The 15,446-nt window shown below is 34.4% G+C and overlaps 2 protein-coding genes across 2 annotated transcripts; both read left to right on the top strand.

Moving 5' to 3' along the window:
* Positions 1–415: 415 nt before the first annotated feature.
* LOC134854986 (uncharacterized) lies at positions 416–5,798 on the top strand. Its single transcript, XM_063871368.1, has 4 exons — positions 416–849; positions 4,033–4,146; positions 4,432–4,709; positions 5,150–5,798. Exons 1-4 carry the CDS (start codon positions 573–575, stop codon positions 5,492–5,494), a joined length of 1,014 nt encoding a protein of 337 aa, XP_063727438.1. The 5' UTR covers positions 416–572; the 3' UTR covers positions 5,495–5,798.
* Positions 5,799–13,032: 7,234 nt separating this feature from the next.
* Positions 13,033–14,032, top strand: LOC134856859 (uncharacterized). The gene is made up of 2 exons (XM_063873150.1): positions 13,033–13,214; positions 13,655–14,032. The coding sequence occupies exons 1-2, from the start codon at positions 13,071–13,073 to the stop codon at positions 13,997–13,999; spliced, it is 489 nt and encodes a 162-aa protein (XP_063729220.1). The 5' UTR covers positions 13,033–13,070; the 3' UTR covers positions 14,000–14,032.
* The last annotated feature ends 1,414 nt before the right edge of the window (positions 14,033–15,446 follow it).

Raw genomic sequence — 15,446 nt, forward strand, 5'->3', positions numbered from 1 at the left:
AGTCTTGTTTTCCTTTTATCCGCCACCTCGTATGAGCATCAATTTTCTTGGCATAATAAGGGGTTCTATACGTTACGTATGAAGACTAAATATGTTTTCGAGGCTTAATTCGCAGGTTTGGGGAAAATGAAAAAGTATAGAATTTAGACTCGGAGCCAATAACCTGTTAGTCATCAGATTTAAAATTTAGAAAAAAATTGAAAAGTCTTTTGTTTGACCCACTTGCAGTGTTGCCGTAAGTGAAATATTCATCTAACATCTGATCATCTTATGCATCACAAAATATTGCCACGAATTTAGTTTTGTCCATTTTGAGCATATCTATCTCACCCAACAATAATATTGGTGGAGCAATAGGCTATATCGTACAAATGGCTTAGTTGAACTATTAATTGTGAGCTCAACTTGACAAACATGAATACCAACGTACTAGCAACTATCAATTTATAGTTGAACATAACCAAAATTTGCAATAAGATTCGATTGAGGCTTACTGAAATAGAACCCTATGGTAAAATCGTGGTATGAAATTGTAATTTAGATTAACCAATACTTCATTATTCTTGCTTAAAATGTGGAAAATAAAAAGAATGGCTATAATCAGCATCGCGATTATGTTGACTATACTTTTGTTTACATACATATCGGCGCAGCAGGAAAAATATCGTCGGTTTTCGGCGCCAGATGACATCGGCGAGTTGTCGGAATCCAGTGCGTCCTTCGTGACGGAGTTTTGTAACCACACTTTGGCACCGGTTCCCACAAAACCCAAGGTTTGCATCTTTGACCCTCAAGAAGACATGTACGTCTCAAAACACATCATGATGGGCCTCATATGGGATAAGAAAGGTCGGTTTCTACATATGATCTTTTGGTCTTTTATAATTTCAGGAGGAAAGTGAATCCATTGTGGATATATTTTTTATTTGTATTGCGCTTCCAACGCCGCTCTCTAGCAAGAACATCATGAACTCTATAATTTCAAAGATTAACCAACAAACTTAGAATTGCTTCCACAGCTTAGATGCAAAAATTTTACACAAAAATGTTTCATATAGTTGGGAAAAGTAAACTCGGAATATAACGAAAGCACTTGTTGTGTAAATATATCACACAAAAAATGCTTGCGTTATATTCCGAGTTTACTTTTCCCAATTAAATGAAACATTTTTGTGTAAAATTTTTGTATTCAGGTTGAATCCAGTATATGCATAAAATCTAGCAGTCGATGTTGATAGTATTTCTATAGACCATTATTGAAAAATTTTTAAGCTGTCTGGAAGGTTTAAAGCCTGATCCCGAAATTAAAGATATCTTTCAGCTCTGTGGCAAATTTGGGATAAAATTGTACTGGTAGGAAGCGTAGGCGGCAAACTGATCCAGCTTATAACAGTGCTTTTGCTTAGATGATGATTAGATTAAGGCCTGCTTGGATACTCTTCTTTACTAGAACTTCCGGAATCGCACCCGAGCCCACTGATTATAAAATGATGGCTTGATCCGTTGCTCCCACTTGAGCGTATGTTGCCTTTGCTGAGGCTTGTGGCCTTTGAAAAGCAGCGGCTCTGAGTTTAATAACTATTATCACAGGCTTTTGTACTGCCCAAACTGTTACAACTAGAAATTTCTACCTAAAAATGATTGCCCCCACCGTTAAAACAATACCCAATGCCACTCTACGACTCAATGGCTAATCGTACAGTTACTATAAAATAACCAACTTCCAGCAGCTAATGCGAGCGCTGAAGTAACGTTCATGTTTTGAACAAGGCTCTGTGGTTTACCTCAGCAAAAAGCTGTACTTTCTTGATAGTATATAATTTTGGCTACAGATACAGATAATTTGTTGATTTTTAACCAGATGTATTTCACGCGTGACATCACCACTTTGAACAACTCTCTTTTAGTATTCTGCTAAAGCGCTGTTTTGAGGCGCCAAATATTTGGTAATCGATTCTTTTTTTTCTCACTACTAAATTGTCTATTTTTTCATTCCGATATTCTTTGTTGCAATTTTTGTCGTCTGAGTTTTCGTTCGTTTTACTTTCGAGCATTCAATTTAATTACTCTTCCACCTTAAAGCTAGGTTTTTGAACCGTTTTATGGTATGACGGTCAAGTTTCAAATTTTTGCCGATGATTTTTTTGGTACTTTGTCGTAGGTTGAGCCTCTGTTGGTTCAGTGTCTAAATGGCAAGCTCTGTCGGTTTCCTTTTGTTGGAGCACGTGTGTTTTACCCATTGACATATTAAGCTTCATTGCAAAGCTTTGTAGTAAAACTTTTCGAATTTTTTTTGATTAATTTTCAAAAGTGGTTGAGGTTTTTTTGGTTGTCAAGCTTTCTTATGGCTCTTCACCTTTCAACAGAAAAAGTCAACAACGTAAATCTTTTCGATGATAAATTTTAACTGAAATTCTACACAGGGGCGAAGTGGAGCTACGCATCATTTGCGATACAATGAAAACGAAAAACTACAACGAACTGAAATTGAGGCAAAAATAAATAATAATACAAAATAGTTGGAGAAGATCGAAAAACGTTTTTGGGAAAAACAAAAGTCACTTTCCGAAGAACTAAAAGAAACTCAACAAACAGCATTAAATGAGCTTTTACTTTTTATCGAGCGGCTACCAAGCCGGTAATACGTGGATAGAGGTTTGTTGAGCCGGAAACAAAAATGCCATAAAATTTGATGCCATAAATGCCATAAAAACAAGCTGAAAATGTTTTAAATAGTAATTCCTACTTGGTCTAGTAATTCTTATTTGCCTGGTGTTTTTTAGTCCAGCGATAATGCAGTTACTTTTGCCCTCTGAGACTTGGAGGTCGAATTCCCGTCAGTCGTTGTGTTTTTTTAGGATGTATGAAAATGTAAACTTTGAGGAAAAACTTGAATTGCCGGACTTTCATCTGCTAATGATTTGGCGGTTCAAAAGCCACACTAATGAAAAGTCGTGCGGCGTCTAAAGTAGCGTGGCTTCTAAATGACAATAAACAAGCTGACAAAAGTACGGCAGTTCAAGTTTTTCTGATAAATTTTTAATTTCATGCATATTGAAAGCTGCGACCGTGACTCGAACCCCAAGCCTTAGAATGTAAAGGTAACCGCGTTACCTCTTAGATCAATATAGAATACGATATACATTTTTGCAACTTCGAACTTGAATTTTAAAAGTATTTTTTTTTTTCAACTTTGAACTTGAATTTTGAAAGAAATTTGAACGAATTGCGCAAATTTTTTTCCATGAAGTTTTTTGATCATGAAAAGGCTTGTTTTTAGTTTTTTAAATGTTCGTCACTTTTTCTGCATGTCCTGCAGTTATTCTTTACCTGTATTGGAATTTTCGCAAAGCCGTGCTTCGTCTCATTAACACTAGCTTTTGTCTCCAAGATGGATATGAGAGGCGGCGGAGTGTTTAAGAAACTAATCAGTTGAGGTTGAAAAATTGTAACTTTTTTGTAGTTTGATTTTTTCCGATGACTTTTTGCCTCGACAGACTTTTTAACTTACAACTTGTTTTTTTTTTAAATTTGAGTTTAGGTCCTGGGTGGCCTTCTCATTGAGTAATTTTGGGATAGGGTACAACACCTGTTTGTCACACTATGTATTTTCGGCCGGATAGGTTCGTGCAACTCCTTAGTCTAATACCAATCCCATTCTTACTCTTATAACTTATATTTCCTAGGCTCAATAGATCTAGTATATACTGGTTTTATCGCGAAGTTAGAGGAGAGAAGAAAAAAACTGATTTCAATCTTTATTATTAATTCTCTGAACCACTAGGGTTTCAGTTTTACAAATCAAGAGTAAGGTTTAGTTATGGATCATAACTGATTAGTAATAAATACTTTACAGGGAAATAAAATATAAAAAATAACTAGTTTCAAACTGGTTCTAAATTGCAGCACTTTACCAGATTGTCCTATTTTTGTATGTAAATCACATTAATTTTTGAAAAGCAAAATTGTGAGAAACTGAACTTTGCTATTAAAAATAAAACGAGCTATCGAATAAACTAGCTTTTGTTTCAGGTGTTGCCACAGTGCTGACTCATTTAATCCAACTGCAGAGTGCTGGACTTGATCCGGTGCTATTGGATCTCGGAGCCAACATCGGAACCTTTTCCATACCGTCCATTAGCTACGGTACGTAAACAGATAGTATCAAAGCAGATAGTAAAGCAGATAGTATCAAAACGAAATGCAAAATTGTTTTGATTTCAAAAAGAACTTAAATACTATTGGATGAACTCTGACAAAAGATTTTGAAAATTTATAACTCTTGTGCTTCTTATGCCAGTCATATCATTCTGACAAAAGTTGTAATAATAGTAATATTTCAAAAATGGTTAATCTTTTTTATATCCAATTATTGAAAGTTTAACCTGCATATATTTTCAATATGATGATTATTAGTTGGAAATTTTTCAGGTGTTAGAACAGTTGCAGTTGAGCCATTGAATTCGGCAATGAAACGTCTGGCAACTTCAGTGAGTATGAATAAATTCCACCCCTCACTGTTCTCTTTGCATCGGAAGGCAGTCTCGGACAGACGGGGTTGTGTGATGTCCCGCACAGACCCACTCAACAAGGGGGGCTCAGAAGTGGATCACGTGACATGCGATGAAAACACTGAGCAGAAGAGAGATGTCACAAAAGCAGTAACCGTCGACGATCTTGTTACTCATCTGCCAATTAAAAAACTAAACGTAAGCTCATTTTCGAGAATGTTTTAATCCAATCTGGGTGAGAGAAAGCATAAGCATATTGCACTGAGCAGTTATTCATCTTTCAAAGATTAAGAGTTCAGTTGATAACATGGAGGCCTTAGTTGCCGATTGTACTTTAGAATTAACATCGACAGTCGTAAAATTTGCATCGGAAGCTTTACACCGCGTGATTAATAAACCCTTTTCCTGATCCGAGCTGTTTGATTTATACAGTCTACAATCCTATAAATCTAAGGGAGAGAAAGCACTAAGAAACTTCTTGCTTTTTTATTTTTTCCTGTCATTTTGCGCACAAATGAGATTGTGTCGAAGGATGGGATGTTTTCAAATCTTGCATAAAGAACAAAATAAATTGTTATTAAAAAAAGAGCTCTAACCTTTCACGACAAATTTTGATTAATTTCGGTAATTCTGTGTAGGTTGTGATCAAAATGGACATACAAGGTTTCGAGCCGCTTGCTCTCAAAGGCGCCTCAAACCTCTTCAAAACACACAATGTAACTCTAATTTACATGGAATGGTCCGAGCTGAAAGGAGCTTTAGTCACCAATGTAAAAGCGACGCCCTACACAGACACGATTGAACAAGTGATGAACAGACTGGTTAATCACATGGAGTTTTCTGTGTTCTCGAAAGAACTGGGATCTCAGTTATATTGGGAGGACAGATTACACTGGAGTGATAATATATTCCTGGTGCAAAAAGGAATGGAGAAACTGTTCAGAATCACAGATCAGATACCAAGTCCACTAAAAGTGGCTTGAACACCAAAAAGCATATATGTTTTGTTGTCGATGAGTGACTGATCGTTTTTATTATTATAAGTAATTATTTCTAACTTGAAGAGATGCAGTTTGGGAAATCTGAAATTGTTTTTCATAATTTCGGTTTTTTTTGTATTTCGCCTGCTTGTAATTTTTATATATCAATTTCATTAAATAATGAAAGTTTTGAAACTGAAAAAAAAACTGATTGTTCCAGGGCAAAGCCCGAATGGTCCGACTGCCATTTAACTAGTCTCGAATAATTTTGATTTAAAAAACATTGAATTAAGTTTTTGATTTTTGATTGTTTTATTCTCCCCAACAGCCAGTATCAAATAGTAATTGTTACAGTTTGAGCCGTATGGGGAATTGTTTTGACCTACTAGCGCGCCTCAAATCAAATCGTCTTCGAGTGCTAAATAGTTCGCTACGCTTAAACACTTTTCGAATCCGCTTTCATCATTATAGAAACATTTCAGTTTTCAAACATTGAATTTTTATCAAAATTGATCTCAGGTTAATTATCTTTTTAAAATTAAACCGAGCGATTAGGTAGCTTCATTGGGCTATTAAAACTTTTTGTTGATAACTATTTGTTTCGAATGCCAAAAAATTTTGGGAGTGTTTTGAAAAATGTTTCAAAAGAAGTCAATGTTACACATCTAATCTAAAAAAAAAACAAGTTTTCAAACTGAAAATATGGAACAGGGTTTTTTATTACTCTTGGATAAGCAAGTGTTCTGCAATCGGGTGTTAGATTTTTAACTAACTTAACAAATAATTTTGTACACAGGATTAGTTCTCCAATTTCTAGATCTCCATTTCTACTCAATTTCTACGTTTAACAGTTAGAATTAACAGCTATAGTTGAACAGCTTGTCTAGAGCCACTGAAGCGATAGTGGTTCTACATCTTAAAAAATTTCCAGACATAAATTGATTTTTTGTCGGCATCAATGATTTAGTTCCCATTTTGTCGGCTTAATTGCAGGGTCTTTTTTAAATTTTTTTTTTCGTAGATGCTTAAATTATTTTTTCTTTTTCAGTGGTTAAATTTAGTTGATATTTCTTGGTGTTTTAGGCAAGCAAAAACTTCCTGTAATTTAAGGTGAAATTGCTCCAAACTTTCAGTTTTTTCGCATGCATGGTTTCTGATTTATTTTATTGGATTTATAACTGCGTGGAGTTTGTTCAAGTTTTGATTTGTTTGCCGTATTTTAGGTCTGAGCAATTTTGATTAATTCGATTCAAGTTGATAGCATAGTGTTTTGATTTGATGTCAAAATTTTTTCAGAAAAAAAATCGTGAATTTGCTCTTTTGACTTGACTATTTTTTCTACGATCCTATCGCACGAGATTCAAGAGCGTGTTTTTGTCTGGCTGAAGTTTTTGAAAATAAATAAATTTATGTCTTTTCTTTATAAAATTTCCCTTACTGATGTCTTTTTTATTATCTTCTTTTTTTGTGATGAAGCTCTCATAACGTTAAGTATCAGCTTCATACTTGATAAGTATGATGTAATTGGGTTATTTCAAACAGCGCTGAGAGTGTTTCAGATTTCTGCAAGTTGTTTATTGTGAAATTTGATTGGAACTTATGCTTTAATTTTTGTGTAATTTTTTTCCATGTTTTTTCTTCATTTTTATCATAGCTTTTAGCAAATAACGGAAAGTGGTTTTTTCTAATGCTCAATTGCTTTTGTAGGATCTGCAGGTTGTTTGGGTGCAAGCTCTTAAACAAAAATTTTGTCAGTAATTTTTGGAACTATTTGATCTCGATATTTTGATTTACATATTTTCTGACCGGTTCTATCGATTGGTTCTGAGAAAGAAATGAGTAGAGCTGATGTATCCCGAATCTTCTTTATGTTGTAGATGATTGATTTTTATAACAATTGCATAAAAAATCTATACTTTTTAGCCTTTGTTTTCTCAAACAGAATTTCTTTACCTTTTCAATTTTCATTTGAGGCATGTTATCTTTTGATTTTGGGCTTATTTTTGTATCACAAGTAGTCCGAAACTCAGCTTCGCGTCTGTGTTTCAACTGTTTAACGCTAAACACTAGCAGCATTGTCTAGGAGTCAAGCCGCGGCGATAGGTGTATTAGGCGCTTGGTCTCTTCAATGCAGCACCGGATCATTTTAAGCATTTTGAAGATTTCACAATGAGCAATGATTTTTTTTGAAGTTTCCTATGAATGCTTTTTAATATTTCATAGGTGTAAAACTGTTATGGTGGAAAATGGCAAAGAGGTTTGGTTTCGATAAAGCGTTGAGTGATATTGCTTTGAATTTCGTTTCTGGTGTTCGCAATCAGGTAGATTAGAAAGATGTTTCTCAACGACGGGAATAAGTTATGGAAAATGAGAACCAAGAAGTGGAGGCTAAAAGCTGCGGAAAATTTACATGTTGTTATCGCGAACTAGAAAAACAATAAAACAAGTTTTAAATAAAAAACGCAGTTTAATTGCAGTAACATGCAGTGAGTTTGAAACATTTCTGGAGTCTCTAATCTTTAGCGTTCAGTTCAAAAAGGGTGCTTAGGTACTCTTTTGACTCAGAAGGTAACTAAGTCCCCTTTTTAAACTGAATACCAAACATCAGATATTCCAGGGTTGTTTCAAACTTGTTGCGTTTTTTCTGCGAAGTAATTTTTGATAAACTTCAATCAACGCTGGAGACAACGTTTTTTGATATAAGATTTCTCATTTTAAGCATTTTTGAGAAGGATTGGAGCGCGTTTCCGAAAAGTTCTTTCACAATGTTGCTGACATTAACGATAACACCCTACTTTTTTGAGCACTTCCAAGACTCTATTAATACCCTTGCTGGCCAAGATTTTCTGAATCACGAATGAATTATGAGAAATTGTGCCAAAACTATGTTTTAGTGTTTTTTGAAAGAAAATTTTAATTAAAAAAGGTGAGCGTTGATTGCACCTCATCAAATTTAGTAATTTTGTCACTGCAAACTTTTTATTAATAATTATTGGTCCGTTAGCCCTAAATGGATCAAAACGATACCGAAGAAGAACCATTTTAGAAAGGGATGATATGGAATAGTCGGAGAATAATGCTCCTGTGGTTGGGCTCGCTGTTAAAATTTGAGATTATAACGAAAATAATTTGAACTGCTCCATTTGTTGAGTTAAATTGCGGTGATGGGGCATCAAACTATTTGCTTATAAATGCAAATGTAATCCATGCCCCAAACAATATATTACCAAAAAGAATGAAGCATAATTGTTTTGGTTTGGGGATTTTTGAACCCTAAAAATTCTTTTTTCACTTCTCTTTTTTTGTTTCAGTCGCAATTTTTGCAACTTTTTGAAAAAATTCAACAGTTCATGCAATTTTTCTTTTGTTCAGATGCAAAGTTTTTCCAACCGAACTTGCGTGCTTTTGTATTGGTATAACTAATAAGTTTGGAAAATTAATGGAATGAGTTTATCCGCTATTTTTGCCTAGTGCTTAGAAGACAGTAAAGGGATATTGCGCAGTAGTGAAGAATTTAGGCTCTATCGCTGTCAATCGTTGGCAGCTAATTTTTAACTTTTTGAAGCTTTTAGATTATTTTCAATCTGAAGCTTTTTTAGCATATGTTTGCGAAAAACAGTTTTGCATTTTTGTTGAATCAACTTAGTTTTAATAGAAAAAACTGGATCAATGGGTAGTTTTTCTTTTGTTCAACCTAATAAATAAATTCATCTGTGAACGTAAAAGTAATTCACGCTTTTCGCGCAATTTGCGTTTTTGTTTAACGTTTTATTGTTAATTGAACATAATATTAAACCAAAAAGGTCTGAGGTTCTAGTTTCTTTTTCAATTAAAGGAACACAAATGAAACCCAACTAACAGCGTAAACCAAACAAAAAAAAAAGGAAATTATTACACTTGCGAGAGCAACTGCCTTGTAATGGAGAATTATAATTTTTTCAGGTGAACAAACGTGTAAAAAAATGCACTTGCTCTGTTATTGAACTTCAACAACTGTCATGATCATTCCCGTTTTTGTTGTTGAGGTAATATGGTTGCTTTCGCGCTTTAAGGTCTGGGGTTCAAATCTTGCTTAACACTTTTTTTTTTTCAATATTTATCAAATTGAAAACTGTTCGGAACTTTCTTATGAGTGATTTCTCAGTTTAGTTACCACATCACGATTTTTTTGCTGGTACAATTTTGATTGAAGTTTCAAGTGACATTGACTCCTGCGATTTGTAAATTTAACAACCCTTACTTAGCATATTTTCCTTTTTCCAATTTTGGTTGTGGTCCGAAAGTTCTAAGTTTCGAAATTCAACCACTCAATTTTTTTTTCTGAGAACAATTTTTTCTCACCATTTTTTTTGCTTTTGGTTCACTGGTTGTCTACTCACGTTTTTTGGCTTGATGTCCAATCGTTGATTACTGAAAGCCTGTTCAATGCTCGTGGTTTTTTTTTCTGCTATTTTTTTCAAATTGATTTATTAATTTTTTCTTACCAAAAATTTTAACTTTTCAACTCTTTCAGCCCGAAATTAAAGATATCTTTCAGCTGTGATTTTTTATCGCAAAATTGTGTCTGTTCAATTTGAAAATTGCGAATTTGGGATGAGTTCGTATTTTCTCGAAGCTACGGCAGATGAGTATAAGTGCTTTTGCTTAGAGGATGGTTAAGGCCGACTTGGATACTCCTGTTTGCTAGGATTTCTATTAATATCCGGAATCGAACCGAGCTCCGTTGCTCCTCACTTGATCCATTGCTCCTCACTTCAGCGTATGTTGCCACTGCTGCGGCTGGTGGCCTTTAAAACGCAGCGACCTGAGTTCAAATACCATTATCACAGACTTTTGTACTGCCCAAGCTGTAACGACTAGAAACTTCTACCTATAAATGATTGCGCACCGTTAAAAGAATACCCATTGACACTCTTCGACTCAATGTCTAATACTACAATAACTATAAAACAATCAACCTCTAACAGCTAATGCGAGCGCAGAAGTAACTTTTATGCTTGAACAAGACTCTTTGGTTTAGCTCGGCGAAAAGCTGTACTTTCTTGTTAGTTCATAATTTTGCCAGATGTATTTCACGTATGATAGCAAGTTTTTTGTATTCGGAAACTAAAAATTATCTATTTAACAATTTTATTCAAAAATTTGAATGAAATTGTTCCTGCTTTTAGTTGAAATGTGACTACACTTCGAACAGCGCTTTTAGTACTGCAGTAAAACCCTGTTTTGAGGTGCCGAAGATTTGGGGTTCGATTCTTTTTTTCTCACTATTTGTATGAAAGTGTCTTTTGTTTTTCATTTTGGTAGTCTTTTTTGCAGTTTTTGTCGTTTGTCTTACTTTCCAGCATTCAATATAATTACTCTTATACCTCAAACTTAGGTTTTTGAGCCATTTTATCGTTTGACGGTCAAACTTCGATTTTTTAACTATGATTTTTTGGCTATTTTTTTTTGAACTGAGCCTCTGTTGGTTCAGTTTCCAGTTGGCAAACTTCTGTCGTTAGTTTCCATTTGTTGGAGCGCTTGTGTTTATGCATTAACGTATTAAGCAGCATTTCAAGGCTTTGAAGTGAAACTAGTTCTTCAAATTTTTCTGATTAATTTTCAAAAGTGATTGAGGCTTATTGATTGTCCAGTAGGCCTCGGAGCGGTTAATTTTTTCTTAACCGGTTAACCGATTTCAAATTAACCGGTTAACCGGTTAATTATTAAGAAAACTTGGTGCGGAAGTTGCAGCGGTCGGGTCAGACAAGTTGTGTACCTACAAATATTTGGGTTTAAAATAGCCATGAAATTACATAAAAATTCATATTATGCGATTAACTAACCTTGCTCGCATGAATAGTTCGAGAAGATCGAAGAAAATTTTTTCGGAAAAACAAAAGTCAGCTTCTGAAGAACTGGAAAAACTCAGCTACCAGCATTAAATAAGCTTGTAGTTTTTACCGAGTGGCTACGAAACCGGGAATAGACGCTCGTTCAACCGAAAACAGAAAAATACCATAAAATTTGATGCCATAAGTGCCATAAAAATAAACCGAAAATGTTTTAGATAGTAATTCCTACGTGGTCTAGTAATTTTTACTTGACTGGTATTTTTTAGTTAGGGGATAGTGCGGTTGCTTTTGCACTCTAAGACTTGGAATTCGAATTTTTGTGTGGCGTTTTTAGTATGTATGAAAATGTAAACTTTCCGGAAAAACTTGAATTGCCGGACTTTCATCTGCTAGTGTTTTGCCGGTTCAAAAGCCACACTATGGATTTTTACAATAAAAAATTCTTTCAACTCATGAAAAATTCGTCGTGTGGCTTCTAAATGACAATAAATAAGCTGACAAAAGTCCGGCAGTTCAAGTTTTTCCGATACATTTTTAATCGTGCTTCGTTTCATTAGCACAAGCTTTTGTCTGCAAGATGGATATGAGAGGCGGCGGAGTGTTTAAGAAACTAATCAGTTGAGATTTAAAAATTGTAAGTTTTTTGTAGTATAATATTTTCCAACTTTTTCGCCTCTATTGACTTTTTAAGTTACAAATTGTTTTTTTTCTAATTTGAGTTTAGGTCCTGGGTGGCCTTCTCATAGAGTAATTTTGGGATTGGGTACAACACCTGTTTGTCACGCTTTGTATTTTTGGCCGGATAGGTTCGTGCAACTCCTTAGTCTAATACCAATCCCATTCCTTCTCTTATATCTTATATTTCCTAGTCTCAATAGATCTAGTATATTCTGATTTTTTCGCGAAGTTAGAGGAGAGAAAAAAGCAACTGATTTCAATCTTTATTATTAATTCTCTGAACCACTAGGGTTTCAGGCTTACAAATCAAGAGTAGGATTTAGTTATGACTCATGATTGGTTAGTAATAAATATTTTACAGGGAAAAAATATAAATAAAATAACTAGTTTCAAACTGGTTCTAAGTTGCTCGTGAAACTTACAAAAAAAGCAGCACTTTACCAGATTGTCCTATTTTTATATGCAAATCTCATTAATTTTTGAAAAGCAAAATTGTGAGACTGAATTTTGCTATTAAGAATAAAACGAGCTATCGAATAAACTAGCTTTTGTTTCAGGTGTTGCCACAGTTCTGACTCATTTAATCCAACTGCAGAGTGCTGGACTTGATCCGGTGCTATTGGATCTCGGAGCCAACATCGGAACCTTCTCCATACCGTCCATTAGCTACGGTATGTAAACTTATAATAGTCAAGCAAGTAAATTCAAAACGAAATGCAAAATTGTTTTGATTTCAAAAAGTACTTAAATATTATTGGATAAACTCCTTAATTGGACAAAAGATTTTTAAAATTTATAACTCGTGTGCTTTTTACCCCAGTCATATCATACTGACAAAAATTGTAATAATAGAAATATTTCAAAAATGGTTAATCTTTCTTTTCTATATCCTATTATTGTAAGTTTAACTTGCATATATTTTCAATAAAATGATGATTATTAGTTGAAAGTTTTTCAGGTGTTAGAACAGTTGCAGTTGAGCCATTGAATTCGGCAATGAAACGTCTGGCAACTTCAGTGTGTTCTCTTTGCATCGGAAGGCAGTCTCGGACAGACGGGGTTGTGTGATGTCCCGCACAGACCCACTCAACAAGGGGGGCTCAGAATTGGATCACGTGACATGCGATGAAAACACTGAGCAGAAGAGAGATGTCACAAAAGCAGTAACCGTCGACGATCTTGTTACTCATCTGCCAATTAAAAAACTAAACGTAAGCTCATTTTCGAGAATGTTTTAATCCGATCTGGGTGAGAGAAAATATAAGCATATTGCCCTGAGCAGTTATTTATCTTTCAAAGATTAAGAGTTCAGTTGATAACATGGAAGCCTTAGTTGCCGGTTGCACTTTAGAATTAACATCGACAGTCGTAAATTTTGCATCGGAAGCTTTACACGGCGTGATTAATAAACCCTTTCCCTGATCCGAGCTGTTTGATTAATACAGTTCGACAATCCTATAAATCTAAGGGAGAGAACGCACTAAGAAACCTCTTGCTTCTTTATTTTTTCCTGTCATTTTGCGCACAAATGAGATTGTGTCGAAGGATGGGATGTTTTCAAATCTTGCATAAAGAACAAAATAAATTGTTATTAAAAAAGAGCTTTAGCCTTTCACGACAAATTTTGATTAGTTTCGGTAGTTCTGTGTAGGTTGTGATCAAAATGGACATACAAGGTTTCGAGCCGCTTGCTCTCAAAGGCGCCTCAAACCTCTTCAAAACACACAATGTAACTCTAATTTACATGGAATGGTCCGAGCTGAAAGGAGCTTTAGTCACCAATGTAAAAGCGACGCCCTACACAGACACGGTTGAACAAGTGATGAGCAGACTGGTTAATCACATGGAGTTTTCTGTGTTCTCGAAAGAACTAGGATCTCAGTTATATTGGGAGGACAGATTACACTGGAGTGATAATATATTCCTGGTTCAAAAAGGAATGGAGAAAGTGTTCAGAATCACAGATCAGATACCAAGTCCACTAAAAGTGGCTTGAACACCAAAAAGCATATATGTTTTGTTGTCGATGAGTGACTGATCCTTTTTATTTTTATAATTAATTATTTCTAACTTTTTGAAAAGCAGTTTGAGAAATCCTAAATTGTTTTTAATGGTTTGTTTTTATAACTTATTATAACGAAATTAACAAACGTTTTTTTTTTGAATTTCGCCTGCTTTGTAATATTTTATACATCAATTTCATTTTTATAATAAGTTTTGAAAATGGAAAAGACTGATCGTTCCAGGGCAAAGCCCCAATGGTCCGATAGCCATTTAACTAGTCGAATAATTTTTAGTTAGAAAATAATGAAATAAGTTTTTGATTTTTGTTTGCCTTCTTTTCCCCAACAGCCAATACCAAATAGTAATTGTTACAATTTGAGCCGTATAGAGAATTATTGTGACCTATTCGGGCCTCAAATCAAATTCGAAAAACGTCTTCTAGTGCTAAATAGTTCGCTACGTTACAATTTTTGATCACGCTTTGATCATTAAAGAAACATTTCAATTTTCAAACATAGAATTTTTAATCAAAATTGATCCCAGGTTAATTTTTTTAAAAAAATTAAACCGAGAGGTTGGGTAGCTTCATTGGGCTATTACAACTTTTTGTTGATAACTAGTTGTTTCGATAGCGAAAATTCCAAATTTGGGAGTGTTTTGCAATATGTTTTAAAATAAGTCGATATAACACAAGTGTACATAATAATGTTCCTGTGCTGTATTTGAAAGCAAAACGCTTAAAACAAAAAATTTCGTATTTTCTTACTTTGAACAAACAAGCAAACAAAACAGTCATTTTACGTGCTTTTCACATGTGATTTATACCAGATAAGCAGCAGCTTCTTTTGAATCTCAAATTTGTTAATTTGTTCACATCTCAATTTTTTGTGTCTCGACTTGTGTCACAAAGTTTTTCGATGCAATAAATAGATTTTGTTTACCTAATCCACAACAAAAACAAGTTTTCAAACAGAAAATATGGAACAGTGTTTTTTATTACCCTTGCGATAAGCAAATGTGTTGCAATCTGGTACCGGTACTAGACTTTTAAATTAACTTTTTGAATACTTTCGTTCACGGGATTGGATCTCCAATTTCAAGATATCCATTTCTACTCAATTTTTAATTTAACAGTTTAAATAAACAGCTATAGTTGAACAGCTGGTCTAGAGCCACTGATGCGATAGTGGGTCTACATCGTAGAAAAATTCCACATATAACTTGATTTTGGTCGGCTTCATTGATTTCGTTCCAAGTTTTGTCGGCTTAATTGTAGGGTCTTTGTGAAAGTTTTCTGTAGGGTCTTTTAATTGTCGGCTTAATTTTTGAAAGTTTTCTGTAGACGTTTACAGTATTTGTTTCTTTTCAGTGGTTAAGTTTAGTTAATGAAATCCTAGTTTTGTGCACGCAAAAACTTCCTATTTTAAAGTAAAAAATTG

Source organism: Symsagittifera roscoffensis, chromosome 1 (genome assembly GCF_963678635.1).
Source record: "Symsagittifera roscoffensis chromosome 1, txSymRosc1.1, whole genome shotgun sequence".
NCBI classification, from domain to species: domain Eukaryota; kingdom Metazoa; phylum Xenacoelomorpha; order Acoela; family Convolutidae; genus Symsagittifera; species Symsagittifera roscoffensis.

Bases quoted from the DNA above. Each gene is read 5' to 3' on its own strand.
- LOC134856859 (XM_063873150.1), top strand. From the start codon at position 13,071: ATGTCCCGCACAGACCCACTCAACAAGGGGGGCTCAGAATTGGATCAC. The intron at 13,215-13,654 runs GTAAGCTCATTT...AGTTCTGTGTAG, and splicing joins TGCCAATTAAAAAACTAAAC to GTTGTGATCAAAATGGACAT.
- LOC134854986 (XM_063871368.1), top strand. From the start codon at position 573: ATGTGGAAAATAAAAAGAATGGCTATAATCAGCATCGCGATTATGTTG. The intron at 4,147-4,431 runs GTACGTAAACAG...GAAATTTTTCAG, and splicing joins CATACCGTCCATTAGCTACG to GTGTTAGAACAGTTGCAGTT. The intron at 4,710-5,149 runs GTAAGCTCATTT...AATTCTGTGTAG, and splicing joins TGCCAATTAAAAAACTAAAC to GTTGTGATCAAAATGGACAT.